Source organism: Centropristis striata, chromosome 6, assembly GCF_030273125.1.
Source record: "Centropristis striata isolate RG_2023a ecotype Rhode Island chromosome 6, C.striata_1.0, whole genome shotgun sequence".
NCBI lineage: Eukaryota > Metazoa > Chordata > Actinopteri > Perciformes > Serranidae > Centropristis > Centropristis striata.
The window spans coordinates 16,080,566-16,098,546 of NC_081522.1; the positions used below are offsets into that span (position 1 = coordinate 16,080,566).

General features: G+C 39.9%; 4 protein-coding genes across 4 annotated transcripts; 1 reads left to right on the forward strand and 3 right to left on the reverse strand.

Annotated features, from left to right (window-relative positions):
* Window positions 1-74: 74 nt before the first annotated feature.
* nudt7 (nudix (nucleoside diphosphate linked moiety X)-type motif 7) lies at window positions 75-1,362 on the reverse strand. Its single transcript, XM_059334797.1, has 3 exons — window positions 809-1,362; window positions 563-721; window positions 75-460 (listed from the first exon to the last, which is right to left on the reverse strand). Exons 1-3 carry the CDS (start codon window positions 959-961, stop codon window positions 107-109), a joined length of 666 nt encoding a protein of 221 aa, XP_059190780.1. The 5' UTR covers window positions 962-1,362; the 3' UTR covers window positions 75-106.
* Window positions 1,363-1,587: 225 nt separating this feature from the next.
* On the reverse strand, window positions 1,588-10,726 carry hprt1l (hypoxanthine phosphoribosyltransferase 1, like). The gene is made up of 9 exons (XM_059336082.1): window positions 10,406-10,726; window positions 9,963-10,069; window positions 8,651-8,834; window positions 8,358-8,423; window positions 8,249-8,266; window positions 7,735-7,817; window positions 6,064-6,110; window positions 5,452-5,528; window positions 1,588-2,162 (listed from the first exon to the last, which is right to left on the reverse strand). The coding sequence occupies exons 1-9, from the start codon at window positions 10,421-10,423 to the stop codon at window positions 2,115-2,117; spliced, it is 648 nt and encodes a 215-aa protein (XP_059192065.1). The 5' UTR covers window positions 10,424-10,726; the 3' UTR covers window positions 1,588-2,114.
* Window positions 10,727-11,857: 1,131 nt separating this feature from the next.
* Window positions 11,858-15,270, reverse strand: psmd7 (proteasome 26S subunit, non-ATPase 7). Its single transcript, XM_059334870.1, has 8 exons — window positions 15,113-15,270; window positions 14,588-14,679; window positions 14,008-14,100; window positions 13,782-13,879; window positions 13,591-13,671; window positions 13,377-13,468; window positions 12,956-13,154; window positions 11,858-12,491 (listed from the first exon to the last, which is right to left on the reverse strand). Exons 1-8 carry the CDS (start codon window positions 15,184-15,186, stop codon window positions 12,228-12,230), a joined length of 993 nt encoding a protein of 330 aa, XP_059190853.1. The 5' UTR covers window positions 15,187-15,270; the 3' UTR covers window positions 11,858-12,227.
* Window positions 15,170-17,798, forward strand: LOC131973034 (dynein light chain roadblock-type 2-like). Its single transcript, XM_059334871.1, has 4 exons — window positions 15,170-15,366; window positions 16,344-16,419; window positions 16,521-16,688; window positions 16,828-17,798. Exons 1-4 carry the CDS (start codon window positions 15,349-15,351, stop codon window positions 16,869-16,871), a joined length of 306 nt encoding a protein of 101 aa, XP_059190854.1. The 5' UTR covers window positions 15,170-15,348; the 3' UTR covers window positions 16,872-17,798.
* The last annotated feature ends 183 nt before the right edge of the window (window positions 17,799-17,981 follow it).

Genomic DNA, 17,981 nt, shown 5'->3' on the forward strand with positions numbered 1-17,981 from the left:
TATCCTAACAATGCTGTAAATTAATGCACTGCAGTTAAATATAACAAATCTGACTTCAAGTATTTTGTACTGGCACAAATGTATTACAAACATCAACAACAGCTGGTCACAGTTTACTAGCTTGTCTGTGTAGAACCTGTTGGAAGAAGGTTAATGGATCCTCTGGGTCAAAACTAATATCAAACTCAGGTTTTTTCCTGAGAGCCAGGGTAGCAACCATTATGGCCAACATGGCAGTCAAACCCCATATGTGATACTGTTGTCCTGAATCAGGGTCCACAAAATAAAAAGAGTGCATCACCCCCTTCATCCCAGTAGCGCCGTAATTAGCACTGTGGTCCTTGTCACTGGTGAAGAAGTCCAGAGGGACTGTGAACACGGCACTGACCTCAGCTGGGTTTGGATGGGGACAGAATGACTCATCTATGAAGCCAACTACCGGGGTCACCAGCAGACCACTCTGTTAAAAGAAAGGAAGGTGGTTAGGGGGTAAGGTGTGAGAAGGAGATGGACCCAAAGCAGCTGATGTCCTTAAAGAGGAGACTCATTTGTACTGTCCTACCTTACTGATGAGGGGGACCAGTCTACAGACCACTTCCACATCATCAGGTGATAGACCTATCTCCTCCTCTGCCTCTCTCAGAGCTGTGTCCACATCATCTCTATCACCGGGGTCTCTCTTCCCACCCGGGAAACACACCTCACCGGCACTGCTCCTCAGCTGCAGACACACACAAGTCAGTCAAAAGCTGAGTTATATAATAGGGGTAGCTTTAGTCCACCCACAACTGACATCCACTCGAGTTACCTCATGTGATCGCAGGGTCATCAAGGTGTGCAGCTCCCCATTCTTCACAATCAGTGGGACCAGCACTGAGGCTCTGGGCAGCTCCGGTAAGGAGAGTTTGTCTCCAATGTCAAACTGCTTTAAAATGGCTATTGTGTCCTCTGTGATATGCATTGCAGCAACTTAACGAACGCAGAAACAAACTGGAAGCTAGCTTATATCCTAAAAATTAAAAACACTCGTGTACAGCAAGAAACTGCTGGGTTTCAGGCTATGAACTATAGTTTATAATAATACCATGAACATTGTAGAAGAGGTCGAGCTGTCTCACATGTTCGTCGTCATAAGCTGAGATGTAAGCTAGCATTAGCACAAAGCAATTTTTTTTATGTTAGCCCGTCGTGGTCGTGATAACAAGTGTCCGTCTCGCTGTTGCGACTTAGGATTCACCTGCTGAATAATAACATGAATCATTCACACGACTTGGCTACGCTGCCTTTTCACAACAAAACTACAATATGACGTCAGCATATGCGACGAGCTTCCGGTTCCGTCACAGGGCTGTAGTTACTGGTTTGACACATGGGTTTGACATTTGTTTACACACACACACACACACACACACATATATATATATATATATATATATATACATACATATATAATCACACACACACACACAGAGGGGCGGTGTTGAAGGCTATTTTAACTTCGTCAATGTTGCTATAAATTATTTTTAAACATAAACTATGTTGATGTTACTCCCTCTTCTGGGAAAATGGAAAAAGTGCAACATAAAATTCATGGTTCAACAAGATTTATATTGCTGTAAATAGGTCCTTGATGAAAACATCAGACGTGAAATAAAACATACAGTACATTCCAAGTCAGTCATTTTATGGCATAATGAGAGGATATATCTGCATTTCAAGTTGAAACATAAACATAAACTGAAGGCTACTTAAATTTGACTGACAGCTCACTTAACCTAAAACAGTAGCCTGAAACACGGAATTTGAACAAATAAATGTAATTCTTCTCTCTATCTCCAAGATAAAAATGCAATTCACAGGTAAAGTCTATACACATAAATTATTAAATTAAAATGCAATAACCAAAATACTCATAATATACATAATTGATCCCACATTTTCAGTAGGGGAGAAATGAAATGTTCTTGAAGTTATTTACAACCCACAGGTCACATCTTGTGGATTTCTTATGTAGAAAAATAAATAAGATTCAAAACACAGCAAAGCTAGGGGGGCATCACAGTGGTTCTAGTCTTCGTTGATTTCAGTCAGTGCCTCTGCAGCTCTTCATCTGCTCACACTTTATACTTCTCCTTGGCTTGATCATTCAGTATACAGATGTGCTGTGAAAGACATAAAAATAAATCAGAGGATAGTGAATTCATGTTTCATTCATTTCTGTAGTCCAAGAATAGCACTTTCTGTTAAAATTGACACCTAAGTCAATATAAAATGTAAACAGAATGCGCTTCATATAGGAGCAGCATTGTTTGGTAGCTCTCTGATTTTGCACAAATTTGCTAAATTTTTATGTATTTTTATAATACTTTTGATGGATAATCATTAAAACGAAGAGGTGTTTTCATGGTTGCTGTGCTGGTGCAAAAGTTAAGGCTCGGAAATGGAAGATATAAGGCTTTTCTGCCGTCAGTCATCATGGGGAATGTCGACTCTCTGCCCAACAAGACTGATGAACTGGAGATATTGGTGAAGACTCAGAAAGAATACAGTGAGTGTAGTCTCTTGTGTTTTACAGAAATGTGGTTGAATCAAAACATCTCAGACTTCAATGTGGAACCAGAGATAGTGTAGTCCTGCACATGTTACTGTCAAGGAGAAGATGTGCTGTCCAGACATTGAATTATTGGCAGTTAGCATGAGACCATATTATGTACCAAGGGAGTTCAGTCATATCATAACAATACTTGAGTACATTCCACCCAAGGCAACTGCTGAAGTTCCATGTGAAGTTCTACATGACCTCGTTGCTAGGATACAGACTAAACACCCAGAAGCATTCTTGATAATATCAGGAGACTTCGATCATGTTTCCCTCTCCTCTCACCTGACTGGATTTACACAGTTTGTGAATTGTCCCACCAGAGAAAATAAAACCCTTGATCTGCTGTATGCTAATGTCAAACAAGCTTACAGAGCTCCTGCCATGCCCCCAATTGGTCGGTCCGATCACAACTTAGTTCTTCTGGAGACTTGTTACAAACCCTGTGTGTGGAGGCAGCCTACAACTAAACTCACGGTCAGGAAATGGACACCAGAGGAAACTGAGGCTCTTAAGGATTGTTTTGAATGTACAGACTGGTGTTGCTGGAAACAGAGGAGAACAGTATAGACATTGACAGACAGGTTGACTGCTTTACTGATTACATCAACTTCTGTAGAGACACGGTCATACCCACTAGGACTGTACGCTGTTTCCACAATAACAAACCTTGGATTACTAGTGATTTAAAGGCAATCCTCAATGAGAAGAAGGCAGGTTTTAGAGATGGTGACAAAGCACGGCTCAAACTAGTACAATATAAGTTGAAAAAGAGATTAAAGATGGCAAAGGTGGAATACAAGAAGAAACTGGAGAGAAATCTACAGAACAGCAACATCCTTGAAATGTGGAGAGGAATCAACACCATCTCTGGTTACAACAACAAGAAGACAGCCAGTGGCGGGTGATGTAGAAAGAGCTGATGAACTCATACAGTTCTTCAACAGATTCAATACAGCGGCCTCACCCAATGCCAATGCTGCTGCTTCTTCTTCTCCTCCTCCTCTTCAACATGTATACATCTCCAAAGTAGCATCCATCCCCCCGCTTACATCTGAGCCTCCCCCCTTGTCCGTCACAGAGATGGGGGTGTGGTTGGAACTGGGAGCTCAAAGACTGTGCTACCCAACTGTGTCAACCTCTCCACAAGATCTTCAACCTCAGTCTACAGTTGAGGCGAGTGCCTGTACCAAAAATAAAATGTCCAGCTGAACTTAATACTACTATACTTAAGACTACAGACCAGTAGCCCTCACTTCTCACATTATGAAGACCTTGGAGCGGCTGATTCTACGCCTACTGAGAGCTGAAGTCAAAGACAAACTCGACCCCCTGCAGTTTGCATACAAACAACACATGGGAGTGAACGATGCTGTCCTCTACATGCTCCACCGTGCCCTTGCTCATCTGGAGGAAACTGGTGGTTATGTGAGAATCATGTTCTTTGATTTTTCAAGCGCATTCAACACCATCCAACCCAACATACTCAAAAACAAGCTTACAGAGATGGGAGTGGATCTTTCCTTCATCTCCTGGATCACAGATTACCTGACAGGAAGACCACAGTATGTCAGGTTGGGGAACTGTGTTTCTGGGACATTAATGAGCAGCACAGGGGCTCCACAAGGGACTGTTCTGGCTCCATTCCTGTTCACACTGTATACAGGGGACTTCAAATACAACTCTGAGTCCTGCCGCATCCAGAAGTACTCTGACGACGCTGCTATTGCGGCGTGTATCAGGAATGGACAGGACTCTAAATATAGGGATCTGATAAAAGCCTTCAGTGACTGGAGTCACGAGAACTATCTCCTACTGAACACCTCAAAGACTAAGGAAATGATCATAGATTTCCACAGACTCAAGCCCCCCCTTCAGCCAGTGAACAACTAACTATCTAGGTGTATACCTGGATAATAAGTTGGACTGGTCCCTAAACACTGACGCTCTCTACAAAAAGGGGCAGAGCCACCTCTTTTTCTTAAGGAAGCTCAGATCTCTTGGCATCTGTAGTGAGATGCTGCAGATGTTTTATCAGTCAGTGTTTTGTTTTATGCTGCAGTCTGCTGGGGAGGCAGCATCAGACACGGAGATGCAAGGCGGTTGGACAGACTGGTCTAAAGAGCTGGTTCTGTGGTTGGAGCCAGGTTGGACACACTGGAGAAGGTGGTGGAGAGATGACCTGTCAAGATGTTCGAGGCCATCCTGAAATACCCGGATCATCCGCTACACAAAACCTTTATGGACCAAAAAAACAGCAGTGGGCGGCTCATCTCTCTCCGTTGCAGGACGGAGAGATTCAAAAGATCCTTCGCTCCTACCATCAGGCTGTCTCATTCTTCAAGAGATTCTACCAGACTAACTGAATTTCCCCTCTGGGATAAAGTAATTTTGATTTTGATAAAAATGCAATTAAATTTGACTATTAAAAGTAGCATGAAATCGAGCCATCATTCATTTCATTAATTACACCTGGTTTTCATACTTGTGTCAAATGTTGATTTATTAGCTACACCTCTAGTCATCCCAGAACAATTTCCTGTCAAATGTGAATGCTACATGTTCAAATTCTATAGTACATATAGTTAATATTATATCATATTAAAGTAAAGTGTACTGTCAGTATTTATTGTTTAATTTGTAGGGGAGTTTCAATGGCACAATTTGAATAATATCCAAACATGCATTCATTGCAAACTGACTTAATATGTTTTATGTCAACTGCTGAAACCGTATACTAAGAATCAGTGTACTGTACATACTGCATACGAATAATATGGAGCATGGAATTGGAAAAGGCTATTGTTTCATTAAGATGTCGGTCCTCGAGTAATCAACTGCAGCAAACTTACACTGAGATCTCTGAAGTACTCATTGTAGTCCAAAGCGTAACCCACCAGAAAGGCGTCTGGCACCTCGAAACCAATGTCTGAAATAAAAAATAAAAAAACAGAAAGCACTTCTGTGAGTCATATAAAGAAAATTAATTTTAAGTGCAGTGGACGTGAAACGCTCAGGCTGATCTTAAAATAGATGCAGAAACATTTACTCTGTAGCGAGCTAAAAGGTGTTGCTCTTTTACTGTCTGTGTGAGGTTGTACTTAAGCTGTCAGTGCGAGTGGGAAGTCAAAACGCTTACAGTAACAGCTGACCTTGAGGGACAATCTTAAAGAGATTATCCAACTCAAACCTAAAAGCATTACATAACCAGAGACAGTGTGAGCAGGGGGTTATCAGGCATGCACCAGTGCGTAAGTGCCATGCTCGGCTACATTTGGAGCACATTTTACAGAAATGAGTGTTAATCCTGCATGGAAAACACAGCTTTATTAAATAACCGTGATCCAGCCCTTCAAAGAAAGAGACAAGCATCTGAGTGATTGCATGAAAACAGCACTACCATCCCATACATTACTACACTCAGATAGCATGTCTCAGTGTTAGATGAATAAAAAGGCACTCACAGTCTGGTCTGTACCCTGAACTCCTTGGGGTCCTCTTCACCAGAAGGCTGGAATTACAAACAAAGAAAATACAGGATATATGAAACAAAAGCCCTCAAAGAGAAAATAGCATGCCAAAAAGAAAGAGCAGTTGTAACTACAACCTTTTCTGTGCAGGTTTAAATCCTGACGGATGGCACTGATTGCCTTGGTACACCTGCACAACATCTTGGCCAAACAAATGCCTGTTCACGCTTCAAGATCAACCTCTTTGTGTGGAGCTTATTTTATATGCATGGATGCAATGTTTGAACAAGGAAGAGTACAAGCTAAGTGGTGCCAACAAATAGAGGTTGTCTGTCTTTTGACTCAATTAACAGAAAGTAGAAAGGTCTGCCATTGTTCTGAAAACCTGGGGCATTTTGTTGTTGGGGGTGGTGCAGTGTTCAACATGGTCACCTCACAGAAAAAAGGTTCTGTGTGGAGTTTGCGTACTGCAAGGAATAATTTCCCTCCCACAGTCCACATTACTTTCCAAAAAAAGCGCTCAGAATCATTTCCGCCCGCACTTTCTATTTTATTTTTGAATCTCACTAAAATGGAAGGAGTCTCTGTCTGTCTGTCTGTCTGTAGGTAGGTAGCCAGTCTGTCTATTGATTTCCTCGACAACCGTTCATCTGATCAGATTCTTACGTAGCCGGTGTATTGCTGAAAACCCAAAGAGGTGCAGTGTTGAGTGGGAGCTCTTGAGACATATGGGACATGTTTATTAGTAATGCATTATGTTTACACATTATAGCACCTATTCCTGTAAACTGTTGCACCGCTAAAGAACATGCTGGCTACAGCTCGCCCTCTGTGGCTTGCTACACTACAGATGTAGAAAGAGAGACCAGAGATGTTACATTACAGCAAACCCAAACATCTTAAAAACCATGTAACTCTAAAAATAATGTTCCTGGAAATAAGGCGGATTGTCAAGTGTAAAGTCATTTGGATTCATGGTCAAGCAATCAACTTTACTCTATGTAAAAATTGTCTCTAAATGGAAACGTTCACAGGAAGTTCTGCAAATTTCCCCAAGCAACGGGCACTTTGAGTTCTTTTAAATGTAATTATATCATGCTGTGTTGTATTGGGGTGGTAGATATTGCAGAACCACAGAGGAAGGGGAACTATCTGCATGGCTTGATAACACAAGGGTCAGTAGCTTGTTTTTTAGCATGTGTGAATTGGGTAAACTGGCCATTTAAGAGGTTTACTGAAATAGACAGTACAAAGAATTGTTATTCACAACGGAAGCTTGACAAGAGATACATTGGCAATATATAACTACAGGGCCGACATCAAAGCAATAGAAATGACCCTATCCATATACAGTAGATCAAACAAAAACTACTATCTTTTATGCAAGCATCAGAGGAAACCCACATTGCTTTATCACGTTTCCTGTTTCAACCAGATATCGGTAATACATCAGAGAAATGGCCTCTCCCTCCATAGTGCAGTTAATAGTGCGACAGATTAACTCTTAAGCTGCTCTCTCCCTCCGTCACATCTCTAATGCAGTCCTAAAGGAGATGTCCATTAGCTAAGAGCACTTTTCTATGCACTCTGTCTGCAGACATACCAGCTGGTTACAGTGGATTTCTATAATTCAGCCTCCTGTAAACTGCATCTGATGGTGCCTACCTTACAACTTTAACCATCTTGGGATTGCATTCATTCAGCAGGGAAAGCAGCGTCTGCATCGTCCTCCCCGTCTCCACGATATCCTGTTTATAATGCAGGACACAGCAAGTGGTCATGTTAAAGTTGAGATTGAAACAAAAATAAGCATTAATTAACATATGACATTTATACAACTCGTGCCTAACAGACTTTGGTGCTTTATCTACAATAAGTTTTACTCAAAAACATATTACCAAGGTTAGGCAACATGACAATTTACATTGTGGGATTATGTGAATTTTTCAGCCATAAATAGATTTTTCAATTCTGTTTATGCCAAGGTATTTCTAGCATTGTGAATTATATTGTAAATCAGTGGGAAGTACTGATGTATGGCAAAATTGGATTGGGTTGAAATTCATATCAAATTCATATCACCCAAACACAATACATTTTTTTTATTTTTTTTTATTATTATTATTAATAATAATAATAATATAAGAAGAAGAAGAAGAATAAAGAAGAAAAGTCTCACCTCTACAATCAAAACATTCTGCAGAGAAAAAAAAAGAAATGACAGTTTAAATAAACAGCCATACAAGACTCAAAAAAATAATCTGCCTGACAAACACCAGTGGACTAACCTTGCCTGAGAGACTGGATAGCTCATCCCCTCCTATGACTTTGACATTGTTTGTTGACTTGTCATTCTGGGGAACACAAGGAAGAGACAATATCATCCAGTGTGGTTACAGACTCAGTTTGAATTAACCTTATGTGTTTTTACTAGAATCTACAAGAACATTGCATCCAACAAAAAATGCCACAGTGGCCTATATCTGATTGCAGAAGATCGTTCTCATTTGTAACCCTCATATCACACACCTCACATTAGCACAAGTGGTTCCTGGAAATTAAATGAGAAAAGGCAGCTTACACAGTAGCTCTTCACCCTAATGAAATCCACTGTCAGGGGGACTGATTTATCACTGTTCTGGTTCAGTGCTTTAATGTAGTCCAGGAGGTCTGCGAAGAACTTATAGCCTCCTTTTAGCACACACAGAGCGACGATGTGGTGTCCCCCCATATCCCGGATTATGTCGCGGGCCAGACGCTCTGTCCTGGATCAGAGAGGTGGGACAAACAACAGAGTAAAGGCAAAGAGAGAGAGTCAACAGATGCTTTGGAAATTGCAGTACAGTTCTTATGGAAAGGCAGGAGATGCATTACATGATATTGCACTTAAACATAATTACTTACAAAGCTTTCACAGTACTGCACTGAATGTTTAACCCCTTCCTCCCAAATCCACATCAAACCATATATTGGAATACCATAATATACAAAAATGTCTTCTCAATTGACCAAAAAAAAGCACATACTATTTCAAATTTCTCCCAAAATCTGGTTCTTTGAAGGAATATTATCAAGATTGCATTTTTGTTACTTAACATTACCACTTAGTTAAATGTGATTAAAACACTGGACTCCAACTGGAAACCTTCCAGTCACAAGCTTCTGCAACCATTAAGCTCCGTTTCCTAGAATACAATAATAAATACAGCACAGGACAGAGCTCTCTCTGCATAATAATGGTGGAGAATTATGTTTAAAAAGGTCCATTTGGAGCCAAAATGTTGATTAAAATAAAGTGAGAGTAGTGTTTTTCAACAGCAGTCTGATGGATTTACTTCATTCATTCAGCTTTATTGTTCCACCCCTGCATGCCTACAACCTAATCATTTTGTTTATGGGACTACCACAGTTAACTTAAGTGAAACTATTGCCTTAATATATTAAATAATACCCAGTATTTGTGTGCATGCTTGGAAACATTGTTGTGAGTGTAAAGCTGCAAATATTGTTGCTCTCAATAATTTTTCTCAAAACGGTTGTGTTGATTTTGCACTAAAGTTCTTCATTACATTAATAATACTCCGTTTTAATAAAAACATAGTTGACATAAATGGTCTTGGACATGTGATTACTTCATATAGGCCATTTATAAATGTACCAGAAACATGCTCTATTGTCATATTGTTATGGAGATACCGCCAGCCCTATTCAAATGCACTACAGCATGTGGGCTACATTGATTTGCCAAACAATTACAGGCTAGTACATAGTAAATACCAGTGAAAGTGTGTGTAAGGTCAGAGACAGTGAAACACGAGGAGACAGATGACTTGACAAAAATAAAACGAGAATCGTGTTCAGTGTTTGGTGCTGGCTGGAGCTGGTTAATTTACCTGTCCATGATGAGCCCATGGGGGATGATCACCTTGTCCAAATCGTTCTCATAATGTCTAGGGACGCAGAAAAGGTCCAGCTCGTGGCCTTTCTCGTCATCAGCGATCTGGAACAACAACAAGAAGAAGAAGCCATCTCTTCAACTCAGCACAAACCGGTTGGCACTGACAGATAACGTGCGCCGCCAAAGACGCATTTAATCGCCGTGAAGCCATTCCTCGCGCCCCTGGCAACACCGGAGAGCCTCTCAACCACCTGTTTATCCCTCGCGCGCACATGCCTTGATTTGAAGAACATCAAACGCTACAATGTTGATTAGAGCGCTCGTGCCACCTGCCGTCTATCAAAACAGGCCTACGGTGCACGGAGCACAACCACACCCTGACAAGTGAACAAGTTAGCACAATATCAAACAAATGCACGGGCAAGCCAGCAGCCTCACCTGCAGATAGGAAGCCATGTTACCGGCGGTCGCCCGTCCTGTTCAGTCGCAGAAAAGTATCTGAGAAGTCATGCTCAGGTCCTGAGAGAGAGACAGAGAGAGAGAGAGAGAGGGAGGAGGGTTTGTTGACTGGAAGTGGCACGAGCTGCTCTCCTCTCCTCACCGACTGCTGCTGACTGAGCAGCCGCACAAGCGATGCTGCTCTGCCGGGGTTTAAACCCTTTACGTCAGAATCCAGTTTACCTCCACAGTAATCTGATTTGCCCCGACACAACCAGAGCTTAAATGCGCTATACCGGTCACTACTACTACTACTGCGTGTTTTGGTAACTGTGGCAGCGCTGTAATGCGAGCGGTTTGGAAAAGCTGCAGATGACGCAGTTTTAAAAATATAACGGGTGACAGTACCGCCTCTCCTTACTAAAAGCACCAGTGGTCCCTGTGAGTGGTTATATTGATTCTGTGCTCTCTCTCTAGTGATTTTATAACTGTACTTCAGGATTTTAACGTTTGTGACCTAAATTCACCAAGATGCCCGTTCACTATTACATCACATGCAGCTAAACTACATCTCATCTTATTAAATATTTACTTATATTATGAAGTAGGCTTCTATGTAGTATGTGCAAGCCATTTTATCTTTTGCTTTTCTGTAAACATTGGATTTGTTGACACATTAAACCAGTTCTTACCTCTGTAAGTGGTATTGACAAGTGTTCTGTGACTACGTTTTTCCTATTGTTGGTTTGCTATTAATTTGTATAATGTGTAATTTTGTTAGTGTTATGGCATTATTATTTTTAACATGCTCCGTCCAAAGTAGATCTTCAGTAATATACCACATCCTGATTTTAATTTCTGAAAAGGTTGGTATCACCAAGTTCATACTGCTCTACAGGGAACATTCACGCATATTGACACATTTGTATATACATTGTACACCTATACTTATGAAGAGTCTTTGGCATAATGTATTCCATTGCCCCTAACCCCAACCATCCCAACTAAATGCCACGTCAATCCCCTAAAACAGGCCTTTTGAAGACTAAAGGTAAAGACCAGATGAAACATCAAGTTCAGGGCTAAAAACTCAAATTGGTGGTCACAAAAATAGATGTACAAGTAACCAGCGCGCGCGCGCACACACACGCACGCACGCACACGCACACACACACACACACACACACACACACACACACACACACACACACACACACACACACACACACACACACACACACACACACACACACACACACACACACACACACACACACACACACACACACACACACACACACACACACACACACACACACACACACACACACACAGCAATTTCAGTGCTGCTTTTGTCTTAAGTTTGCTCTCTCAATAATGCCATGTTACAGATCAATATAAAACAATTTGCCAAGTTTTTAAATTTTTGAGAGATAAAATAGGAACAGGGGAAACTGCAAAACCCATTTTAATATGATCCCAATTTAATGAGTGATACAGAAACAAAACATTTTTTCCATCTTACAAAAAGCAACCCCAGATGTTGTGCAACACCCAGAGCTTGGCAACTATGAAAACAGAATAAACATGTTCTCATATATCAGAACACCACAGACGCAAAAATCATCATCTCTGTACGATAATAAGTCTTTATGAGTGCCACTTGTGACCGTGAGGACAAATCTCAAATGACGCCAATCCCCATATAGAGTCCTACTTTTAGCCTGAGACCCACATACAAAGCTGTAACTGTGGGCAGAAAGTAGAACACCATCCAGATGAAGACGACAGGATTTGAGAGAAGACCTTAAAAAGGAAGAGCTCATTTCTTCTTCTTCTCATCTTTCTTTGCCCCATCAGCCTTTTCCTTCTCCTTGTCTTTGTCCTTTTCATCTTTTTTGTCTTTGTCGTCTTTCTTCTCTTTCTTGCCTTCCTCCTTCTCCTGTCCTTCCTTCTTTTCTGCGTCTCGGTTGGAAATCTTGTTGTTGATCAGATTGTGAAGAGCCACCACAGAGCGTATGAGCGAGGCCAGGTAGACCACCAGCATCTGGTCGTTGGTCTTAAGGTAGAAGGCTTTTGTGAACTCCTGCAAAGATAGAAATAGAATATTCATCAGCAAAAAAATATTGTCTCAGGCAATACATCAACACACATCAAGTTAATATTGAGATGAAATAAAAAAGGATGTGGTGGCTAAAAAATTATAAAAGAGATCACATGCAAACAGTCCAAGTACATATGACTCAGTTTGCCCTCCAGTGGTTAAAATGAGAAGCTGCTGCTCAGTTAGAGATGAAAGCTACTGAAGTATTTTACAATTATGACGTAGTTGTAATTGTGCAGTATTTACAACATAACAAGTGTGCAGATGTTTAAATGAGTAATTGCTGCAGCTTAAATTCATGATAAAAACCCAGCTCTTCAGGTCAAGGAAAATGTCACTCAAAATTAAGTGAAATTACAGTAACGATAATTGTAAACACAGATTTCCCTGCAACGATCACTGTAAATAAATACAAAATAAACACCCTTTAAACACAAACAACTTACCAGCAGATTTACGTCTGGCAGCAGGTTGAAGACATCCTGCAGCTGGTAGATGATCTGGTGGTTGATGGGAAGTTTTCCTGCTACCACTCTCTCCAGATAAGAGCGGATGTCCAACAGCTTCGAGTTGAGTCCCTTCAAGCCATGAACCTGATTTGTGATCCGTTGCGACAGGGTGCCCACTGTGGTATCCTTGATATCCCTGTATATTGTGTGTAGCAGATGAGAGGTGAATGGGCATGACTAAATTGCCATTTGTTGATTATTTCCATTTAATATGTCGAATTACTTTTCGTAATCATAGTAAATAAGGAGCAGGTTTGTATTATTTACACCCCACAATGTAATTACCAGCATTCACTGTAGTGACTTAAAAGGTTATTGTAATGTAGCAAAGGGTGAGAATCAAATGCTTGTTCAGTACCTGAGCAGGTGCTCCACACCCACTTCCTCTGCTTCCTCGGCTCCGATCTCACTGGTGACATGTTCAAATGTCTTGGATGTTGGAGTACCATCCTAGAAATAGTAAATCGCAATCAATAATAAATTAATGCCCATGCCAGACACTTTGGAAACACCTAGTATTCTATCCACTTCTAGTATTCTATCCACTTCAGTGGGCTCCATGATTCACTTACGTCATGGATTTCCTCCACAGAGATGTATGCTTCTGTGGGTAGACCAAGATCTTTGGGCTTCACGTCTATAATCACTAACACCTAGTAGAATAAAAGACAAATTTATGAGTGACTTCAACATCCGGATGAATATGAGTAGCTGAAGGTGATGTCCGAGCACAGCAGAGGAAAAAAGTAAAGCAGTTACATACCGAATTGGTACAGTACTGTTTGATGAGCTCATTGATGGCAATGTCATTCTTATGTAACTTGGGTCCTGTGTGGTACCATCCGACTATTCTTTCTCTGGCTGAAAACAACAAAACACAGTTATTCACAAGTATAAAATCGGGGTAACACCATCATGACAAACAAAAATGCACAATGACAAAAAAACAAAATGACAATACAAAATAACAGGCGTAGGTAGTGCCTTACCATTTACTTTCTTGAACATGCCATACATGTTCTCCAAATAGTCATGATCCAGGAACCACACTGAGTCATCCCTGTCATCCTCATCAAACGGTACTGTAAAGGAACATTCAAAATGAATTATAGAATGACTAAATCTGTCTGTGGCAGACTTCAAACATTTCCTTTAAATTGTGAGTCCACATTAAAGTACTTCCCAGTGCATATTTAAATATCTCCAATGGGCGTTCCATTGAATTTACACTCTGTCAATCTACTTCTCAGGATGTAAAACAGTTATGTAATGTGATGTTTTACGTTGCTCCAGGGGGAGCTTTCTAAGATCTTAAAAAGGCTGATGATGATATCTGGGCCGTCTTTGTTTAGGATTGAAAAATAAATGTATCACAGAACACCTTAATTACAAATTGGGGGCATGAAGTTTGAAAATACCAATAAGTTGTTTCATAGGAAGTAAAGAGTCCAGTCTTTAAACCCATCATAAAACCAAATCAGTACTAAAACTCAGTATCTTGGCCACACGTTGTTCCATTTCATTTTTTTATTGTTCCACTTTCTCTTAAGTGCTGTCACCGTCACTCACCTGCAAAACTATTTGAGACGTCAAGAACTTTTTTCTGCCATGATCCCAGAAGGACACCGACCACTCGTTTCTGATTTCCAACCTTTCCTATCCTGTAGATTGAATTGTGAAATGGACAGAACAAAATATATTGTTAGTTTCCCACAGTTTTGTTAGAAATTAAGGCTGTGACTCAAGAACAGACCGAGTCATTAGCTAGGTTGCTAATTTAAGCTAAGCTAATGCCCAAATCATCATGGTATCCAGCGCTAACGAAATGAATGACAAGGTCATATATTAAGTGAGTTCAACTACTAATCAATACATCTGTGTTACTGATCTGTTTAGTCGTTTAACACAATGGCTAGATAATCAACTAAACTGATTTCACTGAGCTAACTAGCTTGGTCAAGTCTTCATTCACGCTCAATGGGGCTCTGACTCAGCAGGGCTAACATTAGCTTAGCATAGCAGCAACGTTTAGCTTTTGGACATTTTGACTTCGAACTTTTCTAAAGACTGAACACGACTTTTGAATTCACTGACCTGTTAAAATGATCAACCACACTGAGCAACACCAAGGGGTGAACAACCACATTTTCCACCGCTAACTCCGGCATTTTTGCAATAAAGATAAACAGCTCACGGCGCACCGCAACACAATGACGGATACGCTACACTTCCGCTTGCGTGGTGACGTCGTTTCCGTTTCTCTTGGCAACAGAGAGACGCGGAGAAAAGAAAGGAGTGTTGTCTCATAAAAGTCTTAGTTCAAAGACAAAATGGCAGGAACTGAGCACGTAAGTTAACTATGTTTTGTGTCATAAGTGTTTTCCTAAAGCTTTATTTCATTATGTTACTAATGCTAAAGTTATTGATGTTTATAGTAACTGTAAATAACCGTAAACACCGAAAATTGCATCAAGAACATTAGCTATAACATCGTCACCCTTTTAAAATTGTCGCCTAACTAATTTTTTCAAGTTTTGCAGGAAACACAAAAAACTTCCCCAAAAGTGTAACATATGACATTTATTGATCATTTCACTCAAAACGGATGTAACAAAAGATGGCTATTGGCATAGTAATAACACTGTGTGTAAATTATGTAACTTAAGAGAAATAAATGACTTAGGTATTTTTTTTAACATGCCTTTGTGACTTAAGTAAGATATGGTAACACTTTATTTTGAAGGTGTCTACATAAGAGTCACGCAAACCTGTCAGAAACATGACATGACAAGTATCATGAACATTAATGTTACTTCAATCATCGTCATTAATGTTCATGACACATCCCATGGCATGTTTATGACACGCTCATGTCACTCTTATGTAGACACCTTAGAGTAAAGTGTTACCAATATTAGTGTCAACAATAAAACACTGATAAACTAAACTGATAACTAAACAATCTCCCTCTAGCTCTTCTTTGCTGGGTTCTTATCTGATGCCTATGAAAGTAGCAAATTGTCAAAGAAGTGATGATCTTAAAGGGGTAAAATCACATGATCTGATCAACTGAGGACATTTAACCTAAGTTAACGTTAGCCTACTGGAACTAACGTTAACTTTGCTTACTATGAACTTGACAGGTCGCTGCTAATTTAGTAATGTTTAATTAGCAGATCGTTTTATAATTTCATAATTTTATTTTTCTATCTATCTATCTATCTATCTATCTATCTATCTATCTATCTATCTATTTATGTAATCAGTCATCTTCCTTAATTTAATTTAATTTAATTTAATTTAATTTAATTTTACTGTCCTGCAGGGTGAAGTTGAGGAAACCCTGAAGAGGATTGAAGCCCATAAAGGTGTGATTGGAACAATAGTTGTCAATGCAAAAGGTAAGTCAAAAAGCATAAATGATCAGCAGCAACACTAACAGATTTATCTGGTACAAGAGGTTTACAATACTACCTGAAAGGTTTGACCCTTTGTTTTTTAGGAATTCCCATTAGAACAACTTTAGATAACTCCACAACAGTTCAGTATGCAGGACTTCTTCGCCATCTAACAATGATGGCCAGGAGCACAGTGAGGGACATTGACCCTCAGAATGACCTCATCTGCCTCCGCATCCGCTCCAAGAAACATGAGATCATGGTTGCACCAGGTGAGTGTGTAGTAGTTACATTGGAATTGTTAAGTTAATGATGACCACTAAAAGAAATATTTTATATAATGTCAGCCAACAACTTAGAAGAGGCTCTACTGTTTTTACTACTTTTGTCTTCTCTTTTATGTCTCTACAGAGAGTGACTTTCTGCTAATAGTCATCCAGAACCCATGTGAATAGCTTCTGGACATTTCCATGAGAGTCAGCCTTTGGTTTGTCACATGGTGGTGCTTTATCCAGGCAAAAGATAATTTCCCACAGTGTTATGTTGCTCCATGTACTGCATAATGTACTTGTCTTCATTTTTTCATTTTACCTTGTGTGTTTCTTTCATTTTATGTCTCTGTGTTGCCACTGGGTAAGCTGCCAGTGATTGTAAAATACTTATAGATCATCCCTGTTCATTTTCATTGGGGTGGCAAACTCAATGAAAAACACAAATAAATAGGATAAACATGAAAATGCTTGCATACAGGTGTACTTCATCAAACAATTAAGAAATTAACTATGGTATATGAAGGTGTATAAAAATGCAGAGCTAGCTTTGATTAGGACTTTAAATCAAGATTGTAAAAGGTAGATATATAATTTACTCTAAAAGAGACAGTATTGGGCCAAAGAAGTTCAGTCACAAAGGAGGATCAGTTAATTAAAGCTGAGCAATCCTCATGACTGGAACTGATCTGAACAGAATTCAGTTTTATCCAGTGGTGGACTTATTTAGATTAGTAACGTCACAGTGTAAAAGTGTGCAGACTCTTTAAATTGCTAAGTAACAATAGCTGTCCAATTAATGCATTAAAGTAAAAGATACAATGTTTTTTAAATGTACAAGAAGTATATGTATGTAAAATGTTTGACACAAAGACCATCTTCAAGATTGAGTGAATGAAGAGTCCCCATTCATGTTTTATCATACCATTTAATACGCCTGTCTCCTAAATACTCCCACATATGATCCCTCCATTATTAGGTAAAGTTGTCATTACCATGCATATCAATTATCAACAGTTTAAATACCAAATTTTAAAAATTCACCAAAATCTGTGGAAACCCAAACATGACCTCAATACTGAACCATGGGCACAATAAACTCCTTTAACAGCCTCCACCTCCTCTGATTTTTGTATGACTGGGCTGCAGGGATCGTTGAGCTGATAAGGCTGGGTGATAAAGGCTCCTCCACACCAAACACAGAACTATTTCTTTGTAGACCTTGATTTGTGCATGAGTGCATTGCCATTTTGACAATCTTCTTCAAACTGTTCAGACGAAGTTATAAGCACAGAC